Source organism: Pseudopipra pipra, chromosome 3 (genome assembly GCF_036250125.1).
Source record: "Pseudopipra pipra isolate bDixPip1 chromosome 3, bDixPip1.hap1, whole genome shotgun sequence".
NCBI lineage: Eukaryota > Metazoa > Chordata > Aves > Passeriformes > Pipridae > Pseudopipra > Pseudopipra pipra.
In genome coordinates, this window is record NC_087551.1 from 97,478,336 (window position 1) to 97,498,936 (window position 20,601).

The 20,601-nt window shown below is 37.9% G+C and overlaps 1 protein-coding gene across 1 annotated transcript in view; it reads left to right on the forward strand.

Moving 5' to 3' along the window:
* The window catches only part of LOC135412059 (gamma-2-syntrophin-like), a 298,003-nt gene that overhangs the window by 243,344 nt on the left and 34,058 nt on the right, over nt 1–20,601 (forward strand). Inside the window, exons 17-18 of the mRNA XM_064650434.1 lie at nt 15,727–15,820; nt 18,058–18,142. Coding sequence (XP_064506504.1) covers nt 15,727–15,820; nt 18,058–18,142 — 179 coding nt within the window. The remainder of the gene's footprint in view (nt 1–15,726; nt 15,821–18,057; nt 18,143–20,601) is intronic.

Sequence of the window (20,601 nt, forward strand, 5' to 3'; positions counted from 1 at the left end):
TAAAGTGCTTTTTACTATGACATATTGGACTTTTTCACTTCCCTATGGTAGTAAATTGTGCTTCTCATGACAATAGATGTAATTGCTTTGCAGTAAATTATATTAACTATTTCGGTTGGTTTGTTCTACTTTATGCTTGGACTGACAGAGCTGAATTATTTTCTGCAGTATGTAGCTCAAAAGAGAAGAAAATTCCTGGTTATTGGAAAAATGTGGGTTTTTTTCAAGTGTAGAAAAAATATTTAGACAGTGGCTAATTTTTCTTTTTTTAATGATTTTTAATAATGGTTGTGGTTAGTTGTAAACTTCTGGATTTTTTTCAAATAAAAGGAGCTATTCTTCACAGTTAATTTTTACTAAACTAGGTTGTACTCAGTCTCCCCTGCAGGCCATGAACTGGAAACATGGCACCTGACAGAGAAATTGGTGGGTTAATTTTTAAGTACCCTAAGAGAAGAGGCTATTTTCCTTTTCTCTCTTCTGAGAGCTGGACTTTGTTGTTTATATGCAGCCTTGTTTAATGATTCAGATGCAGCTTCTGTGCATCCAAAAGGGGCACTTTACTTGATGGTGTCAAAAGTAGAGAAAGAAAAGCTTAAGAGTACTTGTTCAGTATCTCTGCCATCTGTGAAATGCCCATTGCATTAAATACTTATTGCCTACCCAGCACAGAGGTTTTTAAAGTATGTAAGTGTCTCCCTGTTAGGTACAAAACTGTGATGGAAATCAAGAGAATGGTTTAGTGACAATTAAAAGAGAACCAGGACAGAAGAAGTAGGGTAAGGACAAAGAATATTGAGCAAAATAGAAAGGGAGGGAGGGAGAGAGAGAGGGAGGGAGAAAGGCTTAACAAATGGAGTCTGGGGGCATGAGAAAGGGTTGGAACTGGAAATAGAATGTGAAATCAGAAATAGGGACGTACATGACACCAACAAGGTTAGAGAGGGAAGTGGTGTAGCAAGGGTGTCCTGGCCTGGAAAAGTGGCCAATGCCTCTACCTTTTGATAGAGAATCAGAGAGGTCTTCCCTTTCAGACATTAATACAGAGCATACTATGGTGTGCTCTGGGGCGCGGGGGCAGGAAGCGGGATAAAGAAAACACTGAATAGAACTGGGTGAAAGCAGGGGTTATCAGGTAAGACATTTCCTGGTCATGCAGATAAGTTGATATAGTTTGTTACAATAAGAAAATTGCTCAAAAATAAGAGAAAAAGATCAAGGCTGTAAGGAAGGACCTCAAAAGGGAATGCTCTCATATTTTAATGTCTTGCCCAGAATATTTAAATCTTATCCATTTTCAAAGTTCTTTTGTTATAATTTGTGCACTTATCCAACTCACTCAGAGATAAGTTGTACTCATTTTAAGGAAAGGATGAGATAGTTATACCTCAGAACTCTGACCAACGTGGGGAACATGGAGAAAGATGAAAGTTCAGGAGATAAATTAGATCAAGGTAAAATACAACTGGAAAGAAAAGAGAAGAAAATAACTGGATGTTTCACCAGAAACTAGTGAGGAAAAGCCAAGAGTCAGAGTAGCCCATAAAGGGTACAGACAGCTGAGCTGCCTGAACATAGTGACTTACACACACAGGTCAGGTTAACGCTGACGCAGGTTTAAATGAGAGGCCACAACTTTATTTTTGCACAATTAATGTATTAAAGCATAACCAAAACCTCTTGACTAACTGTCCTTTGCCAATTCATTCTATGAGCATTTTTTCTTGAGAACTATTGTACTTGATCAATAGAAGATAAGGAAATATGAAAAAATAATATTAGACATAGGATGTTACTAGTAATACTTTAAATGGAGGAGATTTCACATTTCTGTAAGAGGGTCCATGTAACTAAGGGTCCATGTAACCTTGTGCCCATGCCTGTTCAACCTTCCACCATCTTCTAAAACAGCATCTGACCTCCATATCTCAGATCCAAATTCTTCAATACCCAAAACTGAGCAAACCAGTCAGTTCACTGTACAGGATGAGCTATTGGGCTCTTATGGGAAGAGATGAGCTCACTGTCTTCTACACTTTCTCCTTCTTGAATGCTGACATTGAATCTTTATGTCCCTGACATTCTCAGTGCTAAAGGAACGTATGTACACCTGTACAAGGCTGTACATACTGAAACATCTATAGCTTCATGCACATCTCCTTCCTGTCTCTCAGAGAAACATTCCTGCATCTGCTATCCTGAAACCAGGATAAAGCATCTGTTAAACAATTACCCAGACCTGGCACATGTACTATTTTAAAGAGAATGTTATGGCACAAGCAATGGAGTGCAAAAGTCGTCACAAACTGTGGTCCCTGTGGGGCTCTAGCCATCTGCTTGCTAATTATGTATACCACAGCCTGGCTGTTGCACAGAAAACAAACATTGCTGCTAGCAGGTTCATTCTACCATATAATTACTGCAACTGGCACAGGCAGAATTCCAGGAAAGTTATGTCTTTTTCTGCCCATTGCTGTTGCCATTTTTGAGTTTCCCTTTTAAAGGATCCACCTGCTCTTTCTGCCACCTTGTACCTCAGTCTATCCTGCCTGCATCTGCCTATCCTCACCTGTGCTAATCTCTCTCTGACAGTAAAAGTACATCATATTCCCCAAGACATGCTTGCTGCAAGAACTTTGTTCATATTAAGCTAATGTTGCAGTGGAGTATTTAGCTTTTTTGAGAATATTGAGCTAATGTTGATATACCATTATTTAACAACTTTTATGCAACTTTTCATAAAAATCACCTCAGAAATAATGCAGATATATTCACTGTCCAGGTAAACGAAGCTGTTCCTTGTCTCAGAGGTAACAGTTAATTCAAAACAGTCAAGGCTCCTTTGGCCAAATCTGCATGAAATACAATATCTTTATTCTTTTCTCCCCTCTGTTTCTCCCTGTGTGTCAACAGCTCTCGCCTGTGCCAAAATACTTGACAACAGGGGACAGTCCACTGTGTTCATCTGCTACAGACAGACTTGAAAAAAACCAGCCTGCGGGAATGAGCATTGCCTCCCCCAGACTGTTTGGGTTGGTGTTGCACTGCCGAGTAGTTATGCTGTTCCAGAGGCACAGAAATGTGATGACTTTTGATTAATGAAAATTCAGGTTCTTGGGTGCTATCACACTCTAGGCAGCAACTAAAAAGAGGCTGAGGATCTAACTTCTCTGTGCCTTGGGGGGAAGAAAATATAGACATCATTCTTAGATTTATGTGTATTAAGAAAAGCTACCTGGTGTCATAATATTATTTGGTTTTAAATGATATATGAAGATTAGAAACATATCTGTATGAGTTATACACTCAACTTCAGACTCTGCTTAATAATTTCTGCAGGGGAAGGATTTCTTATTCATAGTCCTTCAAAGATATTGTATGATTCTTGTCACATCCCAAAGCTTCTACTGGTCCTGTTGTCAGTGTGTCCTTATTTATGGATGAATACCCACACCAAACTGATTAATCATGTCCTCCTGTTAGAGCTCTGGGAAGTTCATTTTGTCCTCCAGAGTGGTCATCAGGAAAGCCTGGGCATGTTATTGGCACTATTCCATCACACAGTGAAGAGTCTGATATGCTCTGTTTTCCATGCTGGTCACATTCAATCACCTTGAAAAATTTAATAGAAAGCATTTTTTTTAACCAAGATATTTCCCTAATGAAGACCTTTTCATTATTTTGATATTAGTAAATTAAACTACATCAGGAAATGATTGGGATCTGGGTTATGATTACCCCTAATCTAAATTCGTGAAAATGTATCTGATATGATTTTGCCCCAGGCCAGTCAACAGCATGCTGAACAGCCCCTAGGCATGCCCGAAGAATTATCATGGGCCAGATGCTGTTTGTTACAGGCAGTGTAACCACACTCATCTTGATTTGGAGATCTCCAATAGTACGGCTGAAATCTGTAGAGTTTCATGCACCTTTGATTTACTCTACAGAAGCAACTTTTCTTTCCAGAGACTCCAGTATTCATATACAAGCTCCACCATATGTCACTGGTACTTTGTACCAGAGAAAGGCGTCCATGTCTTCCATGCATGCCTTTTGAATGAGAAGTTCTTTGATCTGTGGTGACTTTGCTGAAAACTAGAAAGAAGAGGTGGGTTTCAAAATTCTGCAAAATTACAGAGTACAATCATGGTATGGATGTGTAATACTTGTATTACAGTAACATTAATGTGTATTTTGAAGGCATTCAGCAGTGCAATGAAAGAAAGGCAGAGCTCCTTTTGGGAGCACAGGTTGCCAGTGTGCTAGAGCTACAAAAGCCACTTCCCGCAAAAAGGCATTTCAATCAAGTGTTTATTCCTCATTAACACAAATTTTATTATTTCTCATGGGAGCTGTGATCTTCTTAGAAGGCAAACAATTCTGCTATCAAATGGTATTGATCTGAATAGTGCACAGATTTGTTTTTTCTGTTGTCCATCTGGGATCAACTGCATACCTGAAGAAATGAGGAATACATTGTTAAGGAAAACTGACATAGATATTTACTAACTGTGGTACTGTCATGGTTTGAGATTGCCCCCTCGGGAGTCAGGGGCTCAGAGGTGACTGGGTGCCAGGGCAGTGTTCCCTGGAGAGCCAATCACCACTCGTCTTGTTCGCTTCTGCTAAAAATCCTATATACACAGCCACAAGAAGCTGCTGGCAGTTTTTTTGTTGTTGATGTCTGCTGCGTGTAGGTGTAGAAGGCCAGGGGGTGGCTGGGCTCCTTCTTTCCCCCCTCCGGGCAGGGAGAGGAGCCCTGCAGCCCCCCAACTCTGCCTAGGCCAGAGTTAGGGGCAGCATTTAGAGTCAGTGTTTGTGAGGGATGCGACTCACAGCACCTGAGGTAAGAGGAGAGAGGCAGGCCTTGCAGCTAAGCCCTCTTCCCCCCCTTTTTGCAGTTAAGCTGTGGAGGGGGGCCTTTTCTTTCCCTCAGCTGTAAAGTGGAGGAGAGGCTCTGCATTTGAAGCAGAGCCAAGTGGATGGGCTGATAATAAAACAGCTTGGCGCTCGGGAGAAGAATCCCAAGTGAAATTGGAGACAGGCCAAGAGCTCGGGAGTTGCCCTGGCAAAGTTTTGACCAGGGGCAGCCGAAAACTGACTTGGAGGATGCTTGATAAGCTGAACTACACTGCAGCAGCCTACGAACCGAGGTATGAGACTGAGAGAATGACACAGCAGAGACTGACATAGGACCGAGGAGAAAGGACTCAAAGCAACCTTCTTGGACTTTGCAAGGAGAAAGGACTTCAGCAACCAGCTGGAGGTTGGTGAGGGAGTGTTTCAGGTTCCCGAATACTCCCACGAGAGAGATACTGCGTTACATATCAGCCTTGAAAGGCTTCTCCTGGACTAAAGTTAAAGGGAGGGGCTTAAAAGGACTGACGGAAGTGTAATAATATATATATATAGTTGCCTTTAGTTTGTATAGTATTTATTTGTGTAAAATAAATGTCTATACTTCCCCCTTCCCCTATAGAAGCCTCTGGCTCGAAAGTTTCTCTCCGGTGTTGGGATAAATTGTGGGAAGGGGTGGGGGGAAGCCTGGAAATTGGATTTTGGATTTCTAATGTGGCTCAAACTGCCACAGGTACCTACAGCTATATGCAAAAATTTCCCAGTGGTTTACAGGAATATACACATGAGCTGACGTGACAGACAAAATCTCATCCCAGACAACCCATAACTACTGCCTAGATACCATTATATACCCTGCAATAAAGTGGTGGCTAAAAAATCAGCCAGACATCAATGGTCTGGTCATCAATGGCGGGCTGCCCAAGCAGAGCTCCTCACTGCCTGCAGCAGAGCAAGGTTGGGAAGCTGGGCAGAAGCACAGGCTGGGGAGGATGGAAAGGGCAGCATGTAGGTGTTGCTTACCAGTCTGCAGGAGGAGTAATGAGAAGATGAGGGGAGGCACAAAGTTTATGTTCTTTCTGTTGGTTCTTGGATTGGCTTGACAGTCTAAGGGAATTGCATTGGGACCTAAGAGAATTATGTGCAGGAGCCCTGAACTAAGGCAAGTCCAGGGTGTCAGGACTGTGTAGAAGGCTTTCCTTCTTCTCTTTCTTCTTGTAACCTCTTACAATTTTTAATTGGCTTGTTTGCTATTTGCAATTTATGTTTTATTCCATGGCCAAGGTTGTTTAATTCCCATAAAGCTCATTTTCTTATACCTTTTGCTGCAGAACTAAAAACTTGCTCTCTATAGGTTTCTTTTTACAAATATAAATGCTCAACCACTTCCAATACCAATTTTCAGCATTTTCTCACCAAATCAAGCGCCTTCACTTCTTTAAGCCTTATGTTGTTCAAGCTTACCCATAGTCCCCACACCTCAGAAGAGGACGTGATGAACTTATTACCAATTCCATACATTGACACCAGGCCTTTTTTTTTTTAACTCTCCCTTTACATTTCAGGGACACACATTATTTTCTCTTGCCAGAACATTAACTTGAAAAGTCTGTTGAGAATCAGTGATGAATGATTCCTTTATATCTTTTTCTTTCTTCTGAGTTGCATCTTCTCAAGGTTCTCTTATCATTAATTTATTATCTGTAAAATTTATTTCCAAAGACATCACCATATATTTGGTTGTATTAAAATATTTTTGTTGGGTTTGTCAGTCTACCACAGTATCTATTATTAATTTTACCTCAGTTCAAGTATGCAGACTTCAGTGAGAAATGAATTCTTTTGTTGTGTGTATGTAATTTCATATCTCTACATATATTTAAGTATATGTATATATTTATTTTTTTATATACGTATTTATGTACATACAAATACACACAGATACTCTTCCCTGTTCCTTCATTCCTTCAGGTATTTGGTAACATCTGCATATTTTTTACTAAGTGTTGATTGTTATTAATGCTTATTTAAGTATGATGGGGTTTGACCTTTTTATTAGTTAGTATCTAATGCTACATGCTTGTTGATTCTTATGTGCCTTTTACATCTGGATGTTTCAACATAAAAATAAGAACTGTTTTTTTCAGTCTGGGAGTTTTCTAAAAAATACTTTATCTAGCTACAGAATGCTTCAAACCCATCAGGGCATTAAAAACAACAGCTCAAGATTTGTGGAACCTTGACATGACGTCAAATAGTCAAGATGTTTTTATTACTCAGTCATAAGGCTCACTTGAACACTAAATATCCCAGAGAGTAGTGCTGTGTGACCTCTTAATATCAGCACTCATGAAGCATGTTGCATTTAATTTCTTCATATCATTTACTTTCCTGGTTTGTGACAGACTAATGGAAATTTGGAGATTAATTTGGAAGCATACTCATTTGCCTGAGTGAATATGAACTTCGATGAAACAGTTCAAGAGTATCTCATTAGATTTAAACTGTGTTATTCAATTAACAAAATATGTTTATAATGTAGGATGTTTCTAGTGAGCAGTCCATCTAATGAGCTGGTGGCCATCTCGAGAGAGTCTTTTATTACTGATTTATTGTTTTTTCACCGGGTGTTTGTTTCCCTTTATTACTTCTTTCTTCAAACTGATAACTCCAACTCTGAAATTATTTCTTACGGTGTTAATATCTACTATTGCCTTTATCTTTGAATTAATAAAAACAAATAATTAAAAATTAAATAATAAATTTGGAACGTCAGTGCCATGCATGGGAAAATGCAACCTGCCAGGCAATTCACTAAAGCAGATCAGCAGAAAGCATCTGAGTGTGAGGAGGAATTCACTGTTCTCCAAGGTGCTGCAACATTTGTGTCCACAGGGGGGCTTCTACATCACAACCTTGACATCTGTAATGCCTCATTCTGGCAATGGTATACAGCCTATAAAAATACCAGGCTCTTTGGACAGTGCAGAGAGAGAATAATGCTCTTCAGAATGGGTTATACCAATGCTGTCATACTAAGACTCTTGACCCAGCTAGTGAGAACAGCTGAGAACATATGACTAACCATGAAACATTCTTCATGGCATAAAGCATTTGCACTGATCACTGCAGGGCAAATCCTCTCTCCAGTCATGATTCCCTGTTGCTTTTCTTTTATGGATGTCCCCACCTTTTCTTGAGCACTTTGACTACACCACCTCTTTTTTTCTTTCACATCATGGGTACAAAATGAAAGCATGTTGTCACTGCCTGGATTTTCACAATAAGTTGGTCCTGTGAAGCAGGAGGTGAAATACAGTGGTCCAGTTCTTAGTGCTGTCAAAGGAGCTTCTGAAGTGAGATATCTATGTGCCATGGTTCCCACCATGGAAATATTCACAGAATATTCCACTACAAAGGGAGGACAGGAACATCTACCATCTTTTCAGTATGGAAATTAATCACTGTCACTACTTGCATCTCCCAGTTTTTCTTAAGGAATCTTAAATTCTCTTGCGTCACTAACCATACTGAGAGCCTCATTCACAGCAGACAGAATACTAAAATTGGTCTGTCATAGTTGTATTATGTGGTCATTATTTTTATTTTACTAAATCCATTTCTGTTTTCTGCTAAGTTATAAAAGATCATGCTTCTTACCTTGTTAGTACTTGATCAGCTTTATGACTACATGACACACGGTGTACCTATCAGCTATCCTTAAATACAAGACATAAACTCAATATATGGAACTGCTGTGGTCTCTGCAAGAAGGCCATGCATTCGAAGAAGGAAGAAATTTCACCATTAAGCTTGCCATTAAAATGATTTGTCTGAAAGAAACTGAATTCTCTCTGAAATCAGTGCTCTATCAAGATGAAAGATTAATTTTTTGTTCTATTTTAAAAAAAGAAAAATTTTTGTTATTCGAGCCACTAAATTTCAGACCTTCTATAGACCTTAAAATTTTTCATCTGTTTGACATCCTTCTACATGAATCATAATACTCATTAGTTAAGGCAGCTTTCAAACAGTGATATACAAGATTACCATGAATTCAAACACAAGAAATTGAGTGAACTCTCCTCTGCAGTTAAATTACCTTTCTATAGTCTTATTCTGCAAGTTACTTCAAAACCTCAGAACTTCTTAGGAACCCTTCCTGTAACAAGTTTTAAATGTTGTTTGCTTGCATGAGATAAAACTTCAATTTGGGTTTAAATCAACATTTTAACAAGACAATCTCCTGTTCCATAAATTTATTCAGTTAATATTAACTAAATTTCAGAAATCCCTGTTATTTACCTGTTACATTCCTCCTATTTCTGAGAAAAATAATTTATCTGAATACATTAAAATTAGTATACAATGACCAAATCTTATTGATCTAACTCAAGGTAAACCATTAGCCTAATATCACTGAATCATAGAATCATTTGGATTGGAAAAGACCTCCAAGGTCATTGAGTCCAACAGTTGACTGAACACCACTATCAACTAAACCATAGTTTAACCGATGCCACATCTGGTCATTTCTCAAACACTTCCAGGGGTAGTGACTCCACCACCTCCCTGGGCAGCCCATTCCAATGCTTGACAACATTTTCTGTGAAGAAAGTCTTTCTGATGTCCAACCTGAACCTCCCCTGGCACAGCTTGAGGCTTTGTCCTCAGCCATGCTTCTTATGACTTGTGCTGCACAACCTTCACCAGCTTCATTGCCCTTCTCTGGATAATCTCGAGAGCCTCAATGTCTTTCTTGTAGTGAGGACCCAGAACTGATTTGAGGACCCAGGATTTGAGCTGTGGCTCACCAGTGCTGAGTACAGGGGGACAATCAGTTCCTTAGTCCTACTGCCCACACTATTTCTGATACAAGACAGGATACCACTGGCCCTCTTGGCCACCTGGGCACACTGCTGGCTCATGTTCAGCTACTGTCAACCAGCATCCACAGGTCCTTTTCCACTGGACAGCTTTCCAGCCACTCTTCCCCAAGCCTGTATCTCTGCATGGGGTTGTGACCCAAGAGCAGGACCTGGCACTTGACCTTACTGAATCTTTGGCTTTGGCCTCAGCCTATCCAACCAGACTGTCCATAATCCCTCTGCAGAGCCTTCCTACCCTCCAGCAGATCAATACTCCTACCCAACTTGGTGTCATTTATGAATTTACTGAGGTTGATAGAGGTATTAAACAGGACTGGTCCCAGTACTGAGCCCAGGGGAACCCCACTAGCACTCAGGTGCCAGTTTGATGCAGCACCACTCACCACCATTCTCTGGGCCCGGCGATCCAGGCAGTTTTTAACCCAAAAAAGGATGCACCTGTCCAAACCGTGGGCTGCCAGCTTTTCTGGGAGAATGCTGTGGGAGGCAGTATCAAAGGCTTTAGTGAAGTCCGGGTGGACTATATCCACAGCCTTTCCCTCATCCACTAAGGGGGTCACCCCACTCCAGAAGGAGATCAGGTTGGTCAGGCAGGACCTGCCTTTCCTAAGCACATGCTGTCTGGGCCTGATCCCCTGGTTGTCCCGTATGCCCTGTGTGATCGCAGTCAAGACGATCTGTTCCCTGGCACCGAGGTCAGGCTGACAGGCATGTAGTTCCCCAGATACTCCTTCTGACCCTTCTTGTAGCCACATTGCCTAACTCTCAGTCCTCTGGGATCTCCCTGTTTAACCAGAACTGATGATAAATGATGGAAAGTGGCTTGGCAAACTCCTCCACCAGCTCCCTCAGGACCCTTGGTTGGATCCCATCCAACCCCATAGACTTGTGAGTGCCTAAATAATTCAGCAGGTCACTAACTACTTCCTCCTGGATTGCAGAGGGCCTGTTCTGCTCCATGTCCCAATCTACAAGCTCAGGGGCTGGTTGGTCTTAGAATAACAGGTCTTTCTGTTGAAGACTGAGGCAAAGAAAGCATTAAATATCTCAGCCTTTTCTTCATCCTTGGTTAAAATGTTTCCCCCCACATACAGTAAAGGATGGGAGTTTTCCTTTCCATCATTTTGTTGTAACTGTCTTTACAAAAAAACTTTTTACTGTCTTTCACAGCAGTGGTCAAATTGAGTTCTAGATGAGCTTTCTCCTTTCTAAGTTTCTCTCTACATGACCTGGCAACATCCTTGTACTGTTCCTGAGTTGCCTATAAGAAAAATAAGAAGAATAAGAGGATAAGAATATGAAATGCATTCCACCAGCCTGGGACATCTTCTCTTCTTCAAGGTGAGACCATAACTAATCCGCAAAGGCAGAGATATTATTTTAGAGAACAAGGATGGCATTTGGAAAAGCAGGTAAAAAGTCATCTGGATGGATAAAAAGTTTTTTCAGCTACAGACTATCACATTCTACCAGATCAGCAAGCTGCTTATTCCTTCTTCAAACCTACTTATTGCAGGAGTAAAGATACAAAGCTCTGCTTTTCTTTTTTTGCTTATAATATTTACCGCTAATCTAGATACTGTTAGATACTACAGCCAGCCATTTAATTATTTACTGGCCTGTTTCAGTTCAATTCCTGATCTTTTAAACTAATTGTTAATTATGTGGCAACAATTCAATCACAGAGCATGAGATAAAATAAATATATATAGAGAGAGACAGATAGATCTCTGCCCCCAAAAAATATGGTGTACAAAGACTGGAATAATATCAGAATTATTCTCTACTGTAAAACTACTTAGCCACTACTTATAAATGTATTTTTTCACCTATTATTTACCATTTAGTTTAAGACAGCTACATATACTAGTTAGGTCAAACTTCAAGTCTACACATCACGCATAAAAATTAGTCCTAAAAGCCATTTAGCATCCTATTTTGCATTTGATTAAAAAAAACCCCAATAATTAGTGTTGGGAGAAGCCTGTAAAAAAAAGGACAAGAAAAATTCCAGGCATAGTTAATTTGTGATTCAGGGGTCCCTGTTGTAAATCTTCTATCTCATAGACCTTAATATATTTTTAATCCCTAAAATTGTCAAGACATTTCTATGAACTCATATGATTTTTTTCTACCATATGTACAAGCTGTTTCATGTGTTGTTTAAATAACTGTCCTTTTTTGTTTGTTTTCTATTTGAAACCTTCTTGACCCTTGGTTCTTTACTGGAATAGACAGTGAATTATCATTACTTATTCCCCCTCGTCATCCCATTTCCGTCTTGAGAGACCCCTGCAAGGTCTTCTTCTCTATCTAAAGACATTAGTAGCAAAAAAAAAAAGTTTGTAATAAAATGAAATTAATTCCAGAAAAAACTAAGTGCTTATAGTAACCAGGAGTCATGGTATCAGTGAAACCCAGCTAAATTGATTTCTTCTACTAAACTACATTTCTTTCACCGTCTTCTTTTTTGACTTGTGACATTTTGCTTATTTTATTAAAATAAGGCTTATTTCTGTTGTTTGTATGTTGTTATGCTAGAACTTCAGCAAAATTTCTTCTGTTGAAGTATTGTGCAGTTATATGCACTTTTTGCCTCTTCTCTTGCAAGAGTGTTGTTAGAATTTTAAAAGTCAGAAGAGATCAGAAACTAATTTGACTGTTATAGATTAGACATCCATATCAACAGTGTCCTTCATGCCTTGCTAGAGCCCAGGATTGCCACTAAATTTTACAAAATAGTGTAATCTGCTAGCAAAAATAGCTCCTGCAGCTGCACAGATATGTGTCAGAGATCTCTCATTCTAATCCAATGTTTGAAAGACCTGATGATGCCTCACAGAGCCTGATAGGGCTGCAGGCTGTTACAGTGCGTATGCAGTTGTTTTGAGGCTATAGAATTGTATCTGTTTCCGGTATCAAATATCAGTTGCAATTGCATAATATTTTAAGTATGGGCTAATTTTTCTAAATACCATAGTAGGTCTGCAGAAATTCATGTGTGAGTAGTCTGAAATTCTATTGCTTTGGAGTATTTCCTTGAACAGAATTTTCTTTTTATCATCAACTCAAAGATTTATTTTATAGGTTTTTAGTTTTTAAGAACACAGATACAGTACTGCCCTTCATGTGCAGATTTAAATCTTGGGAATATAACAAATTGAATGAGTCATTTAATTTAAAGCTTACTAATATTCATATGGTTAACCGTTAAGATTCACTGTTGCTTTTCTCAAGAGTGCTGTTTAGCATAAGGACTGTTTTACGCTGGTCTTTACTCCATGTTTAGGTTGTCATTGATCTGTGCAGTTTCCTTGCTGGGTGGAAAGGTCTGACACCCTTTCTGCAGAAAGAATGGCTTAAGACAGGCAGCTCACAGACAATCTGGGACAAAGGGGTACATTCAGCAAGATATTCATTGAAATTTTCTGCATTGAGATGTGGGTAATATATGAATCTTGGACTAAGAAAATTACGGCTGTTCTTGAGCCACTAAACTTTACGCTCTGTCTTTCAGCAGATTTCAATAACAGGATACTGAATAAGCTCCAGTAAGAATAGGAATACAACTGTGTCTGTCCATGTCAATCCAGTGTAATTAAGCTTTCCCGTATGTTTTAACTAAAACTGTATTTGTGGCTCAGTGGGGAGTTAAGCATTCATACTCTTAAAATCAGAAAAACACAAAATAGATGTTGTCATTCAGTTTTTTCATCACAGACCAATTTACTACCTGTAACCATTTAAACCCAACTGTTGACAAATATTTCAACTGCAAGCAACAAGCAAAGGTTGAGATCCTTATTTAAACAAACCTTGATGTAGGTATGCTTTCTTTGAACCAAATGTGGAAGCTTTGATTTTTTTTCTGTGAAACTGCAAAGAAAATCAAACACATTTTTCACTTTCAGAAAGCCTCTAATCTCTCAGAAATTAAACCTGTGGTACTTATGAAAGAATATAGGTGAGAGCTCCTTGTTCTATTAGGTGTTTGGAATGGACCTGCTTTTCTCAATGCTTTGCTGTCTTGGGAGAAGTCAATCTACTTTATGTTTTCTTATGTAAGGAAACTTATTCTTAAAAGATTTACAATTTGGAATGTAAATTAAAGAGGTATTTCAAGTTTAACTTCATGTCTGCAATCTTAAATGCCCCAGCCAAAGAGCATAAACCTACTTTTCCAATAGAGGTCTGTTTCCCTTTGCTCTGTGCTTACTTCTCAACCACCTTACTTCTCACTCACCTTTGCACTGAACAGGTTATGGATGATATTCCTGAACTGCTGTAAGAACAACATGGAGTTTCTCCTCCAGTCAGTTCACATGCTTGTAGGTTTTCTTTCACCGCCACATACCACAGCCATAAGCTCCAGCATGCTCCCTGCTACCCAACTCCTACTTAACTTATCACATATGGCAGAGATCAAAACACTGATCTTTGGCTCCACCTTGTGATCTCCCTGTCGATACCAGCAAAGATTAAATGAGGAAATCCTGAATCCTGATTCCAGATCCAATTTTGATCTCTCTGCCTGTATAGGAAATAGAAAAAACCCCAGCCAGTCAGATTCTAAAGGTCAAACTACTGACTTTAGAAGAAGAAAGAGGGTTGAAAAGTGTAACTCAAGAAAAATATCTAGGCTCAGAAGTGTGAAATAAATTACCCCAGAGAAGAAAAAAAATAAAAAGTGCTGGAAGTTGGCAGGCAGCCTGGGGGTTATCATCTGTAACTAAAATGGTCATTTTGGTAAAGCGCCAATTATAGAATACATAAAATAGGATACAAAATTCCTGTTTCTCTCAAATACATTGACAAGAAGAACTAGTGAAAAATATACCCAGAGTTTATTTTACTGCATAACACGGCAATATATATATATATGTATATTTAGTATGAGCATTTTTTCTTCTCATTTTCAGAAACATTACTCTGATATAAGAACTGACTACATAGGTAACTCTTGGTTCCCAGCAGGAAAAAAAAAATAAGTCAAGTATTAACGTCATTTTCTGCTTTGTGGGAACATGCTGTGGTCAAAAAGATTTTGAAATTATTTGCACTGTTAAAGCTTGAGTGAGTACCAGTGCATAAAGCTGATAGCATAAGCTGAGTCCCTGGAAAGTACTTAGCTTTCATAATTCAGAACAGTTACTGCCATCGATAAAGTACAGAACTGTGGAAGATAATCTCTTCAGCAGACAAAAGGTCAGACAATAAAACTTTTGCTTTCCATTTTCTGGAAGAAATTAATCATATTAATTCATGAAATGTAAAAAGAAGGGGTGCTTTCACATGGAGTTTCTATTGGCAGTATAGTTTCCCTGAATTTTCAGACTTGATTTATTAGTATTTTTTTGATGTTGGTAGGATATAGAGCTAAAAATATTTTAACTCTTTCAATTTCTAACCAACATAGTGCATGTGAAAAATGTTACCTCTTGGATAGTTTATATATTTTCACTGCTGTAATAACTTCAGTGCACTGAAACGGAGAATGCAGCTCACCTAAGTTATGTGAGCATATTTGTTCTGCTGCTTTGATACCACAGTTACATATGGATAGGAGCCTACAGGGGTCTGACTGATGTTATTAGTAATTTGGCCACTTAATGATCTTACATGCAATCACTAATCTACAATCAAATCATGGTAGTGCACAGAGAAGTTCAAAATGAATTGTGGTAAAATACTGATGAATTTCTAATATGTAGGCTAAGTGCTGCTGATATCGTGAGAACAGATTATGTTATAAAATAAAGAGATGTGTCTCCTTGTCCTAGAGGCTTCTCAAAATGTAAAAGAAAAGTAATAAACAAGGAAGGTAAAAAGAGAAGGTGAGTTACTTTGAGCTTTGAAAACACAGTCAAACTAATTCTAAAGTAAAATTTGCTTTATCCAGGACATTATTTATAATATGGCTTATAATTAGAAGATTAAGGTATATAATTTGTCAACAATTATTTCTTCTTTCTTGTAGATGAAAGTTTTCATTATTTTGGGACTTTCAGCAGCTACAGCCTTCACAGCTGTTTTCTTTTCTTTCCTTCAGATAGGCAAAGATACCATCTTTGGTAAGTAACAGTAAAAATAAATGTTATTTTCTTTTGTTGACTGTTGAAAATACACTGGCACTGGAGACAGTTTAGCAATGGCAGTATAGCTTAATCTCTTTTTGTGTTCAAGATATACTATCTGGCTTCTGTGAGAATTATTCCATGGGTGTTTTCTTTTAAAATGCATCTTCATAAACGCGCAAAATAAAACTTTGTATGTGCAACGTATCTCAATCACTTATTCTTTGACTAGGAGTGATTTTACTTTCCTAGTGATATTCATACGTCAGATGATACATTTACAAACATGATTGACAGATTTCTTTCCCCATTTGCTAATCATTACCTTTAGTCATCCTGGGCTAGAGGCTGTTGCCACAGGAAGCCCCACCTGGCACGCTGGCCCACAAGGGTGCATATATCCTGTGGCTTCATTTGCTACTGGCACCCTGTGGATTTTAGAGCACCTCAGATAGCAATAGTCCCTATGTTCAAACAATGCAATCTTGTCATTTTTTGCATCACAGCAGTTTTATTTGCATCTGCTCAATCTAAATAAGTTAGATCTTATAAACTAGAAATGTAGGAAGACACTAGATTGAATTTTAAAAGAAATCTGCAGAGACTGATTTTACATGGAATTAGGGCAGAGATTGTAAAGAAACAGGATTTTCAAACTTTACATTCTCTTAAATCCTTTTAAGTAAAGCATTTCTTCCTAACATCTAATGTCAACCTGCCCTCGATCAGTTTAAAATCACTGCCTCTTGTCCTGTCACTATCTGTTCATATAAGTCCCTCTCCCTCCTTTTTATATACCCACTTGAGCTTCTGGAAGGCCCCATACATGAATACACATGGACTGTAAATAAATAGAAAGATGAACTGCACATGATTCTTTTTAGAGTGTCTTTTAGTCTCATGGGAACAGTATAAAATAATGTTTATTACTGCAAAAACCATGTTTTTGAAAACACTGTATTGGTACTAAAATCATACTTCTCAGCAGAATAGGAAGAGAGACAATGGAATTCAAGTATAGCAAGTGGATCTTCTCTTTTAGATAAGAGTAGGAACCAATATCACATAATGAGCAATACTTTAAGCATATTATATTTCTCAGAGGTAAACCTCCTAAAAGTAATTAGAAAACATAATAAAGTTTAAAATAATTACTTGTTGTGTTGCCTATAAAGATCAGACTTGTTTTATAACATAGACATTCAGATATAGCAGAAATCTATATGATAATATCAAATGAATCATCTGAATATTTTATCATGCATAGGTGAAAAAGAGAAATAACTACTGCTGTACTTAGATGGTGAGATCTTTAGGAGAGTGGAGTATAATTTTCCGTAGCAAAGATTACTCCTCATCACACATTATTTTCCATTAAGCTGAGTGCCCTACTCAAAAAAGAGATCACAGAAATAGTACAGTATGGACTACAGATAAAATATGTTCACCTAAAATTACACTGTACATAAATTATAAACAATTGTACATAAATTATTGTTATTATTTTTTTATTATTCATTTTCTAAGAAAAAATGGGCCATCCTACAAAGTACAGGTGGAAATTAAACCCTTGGACTTTAAATGTGACTGATTCTTTTAAAGTTGTATGTACAAAAGAGGATTAAACCAAGTTTCATGATAGCAGTATGGAAAATAGCACAGGTGAAGTATTATTAGGTTCACATATATCTTTCCATCAAACATAGATGAAGAAATGAGAATAGGACTTCGATTCATTGGTCCAATTCCAGAAGTCTTAAAGTTTTTTAATTATGCCTGAATATGTACTTGAATTCTTCATGTGTCTCAGCCTAGCTCACATTACCTGTGAGGAAGGCTCAGATTTGTCCTATCAATCCAAGGACAGATTAATGAAAAATACATATGAAGCCAATTAAGCATAACTGCATACAGAGAACACAACATGTTTCAGCTGGACCTATTATGTTTGGTACTATATAACATGTCCATAACTGGATTTATACTTAAAGGAAATCTAACTCTTCAAGCTTTACAAATTATGGAAGAATTGATTTACTACTCCTACCTTACCTTTCAGAAGGGTCAGAAGCCATAATATTAATTTCAGGAACACTAAAATAAGGAGATTATTTTAAAGGGGAAACATTGTGCATTAATATTAGAGACCTATATATTTTCTAATTTTAAGTATTTTAATAAGTACACGATTGATTAAAATATTCGTATTTCTTTTCATTTTTTTCCCTGTTAAGAAGAAATTGAAGATAACTGCATTACTAAGGCTATCCAGAAGGGTTCTAGTTTGGTGGATTATGCTGCACGTTATGAAATGAACAGGTAAAAAAAAAAAAAAGATGTGAAGAATCTATTCTGCAAAAAGCTTTAATAAGAGAAATGATGTAATTTTTCTGTTTCTTTGAGAAAACATATTGTCACAGATTCACTGCACCCATTACCTTTGAGAAATCTGATCGAATGGAAGGTATTCCTATACCTTCCTATGGCAGGAGGTTTAGATCTAGATGATCTTTAAGATCCCTTCCAACCCAAACCATTCTATGATTCTATGATTATGTCACTGATCATCTGATCCAGTATAACCTTGTGCATTATCACCATATAAATTGCTCTCCTGAAAAGTGAGAAAAATAAGAAACATAAAAATAAATAGGAATGTGTTTCTGATCTAAATAGCGGACCACATTCCATTAACATGTGACTCAAGAAATATAATTTTATGGACATTACATACTTTTGAACATTAATTTTTTTTTCCAGGGCAGGGTGAGATGGGAACAGCTCCTGTGGCTTCAGTGTCGAAACCCTGTTGCTTTAAATTGGACTGCTAAAGTGAATTTCATATTTCCCCTTCCACCTAAAACAGATGTAATGAAAAGATGAGGGAAAGGAAATATAACATTTATCTTGAACTGTGGGTAGGTAATAACTTAGGGAAAGCTCCTTTGTGCTGGAGTTATGCTATGAGAGGGATCTCTTTAAATCACGTTCTGTGTAGCTCTGACTAGATTTCTATGCTATACAGAATTAATTTCTCTCCAGAATTTGGAATACATCAGCTAAGTTTTACAGGGTTCAATTATCACACTTTTTCTTGGATTTTCTTAAAGGATTTATTCCTTTGATTTGAAAATGAGTCACAATTTGCAGAGCTCTGTGAGAGATGACTGTTTATAGGGACAGAACCTGTCAAGAACTGTGGCCATTCTATATGTAGAGACTGAGGTCATTTTCATTTTATTGTGGTTTCATTTTTGATGACAACCCTGAGGCATTTAAATTTAAAAACACAAGTCTCAACTTCTCAGTGGCTCAGCTGTCTCACGTACTAAATGGAGATACTGATGTTTATTTGATGTTTATATGATGCTTGACTGATATTATTCCCATGCAGATATTAAAATATTGAACTTGAGTTCTTGCATTTAGTTACATCATCTTTCTCTTCTTTTTAGTTGAGACACAGTTCAGGACTTTTAATACTCCAGATTTTCTGACAAATTCTTTATTGTCTATAAAAGACCTGAAAAACATGGTGCTGAAGAGCAAGATAGTTCTTTTTCATAGCAGCTCTGCTCTTCAAAGAAAAGAAATAGTTTCTTTGTAAGGAATAAATAAACATGCTAAGTCTCCTTTGGATCAATTAAGGACAAATTAAACATCTAGAAAAACCTTTGGAGTTTGTATTTTCTTGCTTAATACCTTTTATGTAAGCATGTTTCAAATTTTGCAAACAGAAATTTAACTGTTTGTTTTACCCAAATCAAAACTGTTAATTCCATTTTAAAATTTTCTTGCGCTTTAAGCACCAGAATATGACAGCAATGAATATGACAGTGCATTTTCATGAAAATTGCATATCCAAAAAAGAACTATGTTGCAGAGAAGCCCTCAGAAATATCTGAAACCTATGACCATTCCAGAAATGGAATAGACTGGAGTGTTTTTTCCTAAGCTGTAGGGATTCAGTTTAGGACTTGAGTCTTCCAGCTAAAAAGGATTTTCCCTCTGATGCACTTTTCTCAAGGCTCCTCTGCCATAAAAACCACACTGGCAAGACAGCCCATGCTGAGTTAAAAAAAAAAAATCTTGCAGTGAACCACGGAATGTTTGAGAGAGATTTGGAGACCACCTAGGCCAGTGCTGTGTTCAGAGCAGGATCAACTAGAGCAGGTTGCTCATCACACTGTCCATCTGGGCTTTGAATGTCTCCAATGATGGAGACTCCATCACCTCTCTGGGCATCCTGTTGCAGTGTCTGACTACCCTTACAGGAAAATGAGTTTTCATATGTTTAAGTGGTTAACTTTATGTTACAGAAGTTATCTCATCAAACCTGAACTCCTTGAAGTTAGAGGTAAGGCCAATCTGTAAGCTAAAATATATGGCTATATAATTGTCTAATTAAGCCCTACTAAAGTAATTGCTGAAACTCCATATACAAGTACTCAGAGCCAGGAAGGTGTTTGGACAGTTTCTAAGAATACAAGTCTCTATCATAAACTGCAGATAACATCTAAACATCTGTGGGCCAGTTGCTTGACTCCCGGATGCTAAGGCATTTGCAAATCCACCTCCAGTGATTGACATGGTCATTGGTACTAAACATCACATGAAAGCAAAGCCTACTCAAAGCACCAAGTAGGGAGCCCTCTATTGGGACTATCCCGCATAAGGTCCTCCCAGCTGCAAGCTCTGTTCATCCCAGCAGTTTCTGTCTCATCCTAAAGGCTTCCCACAAACTTAACTTTTGTTGTCTGTGTCCGATGGAAGAACAC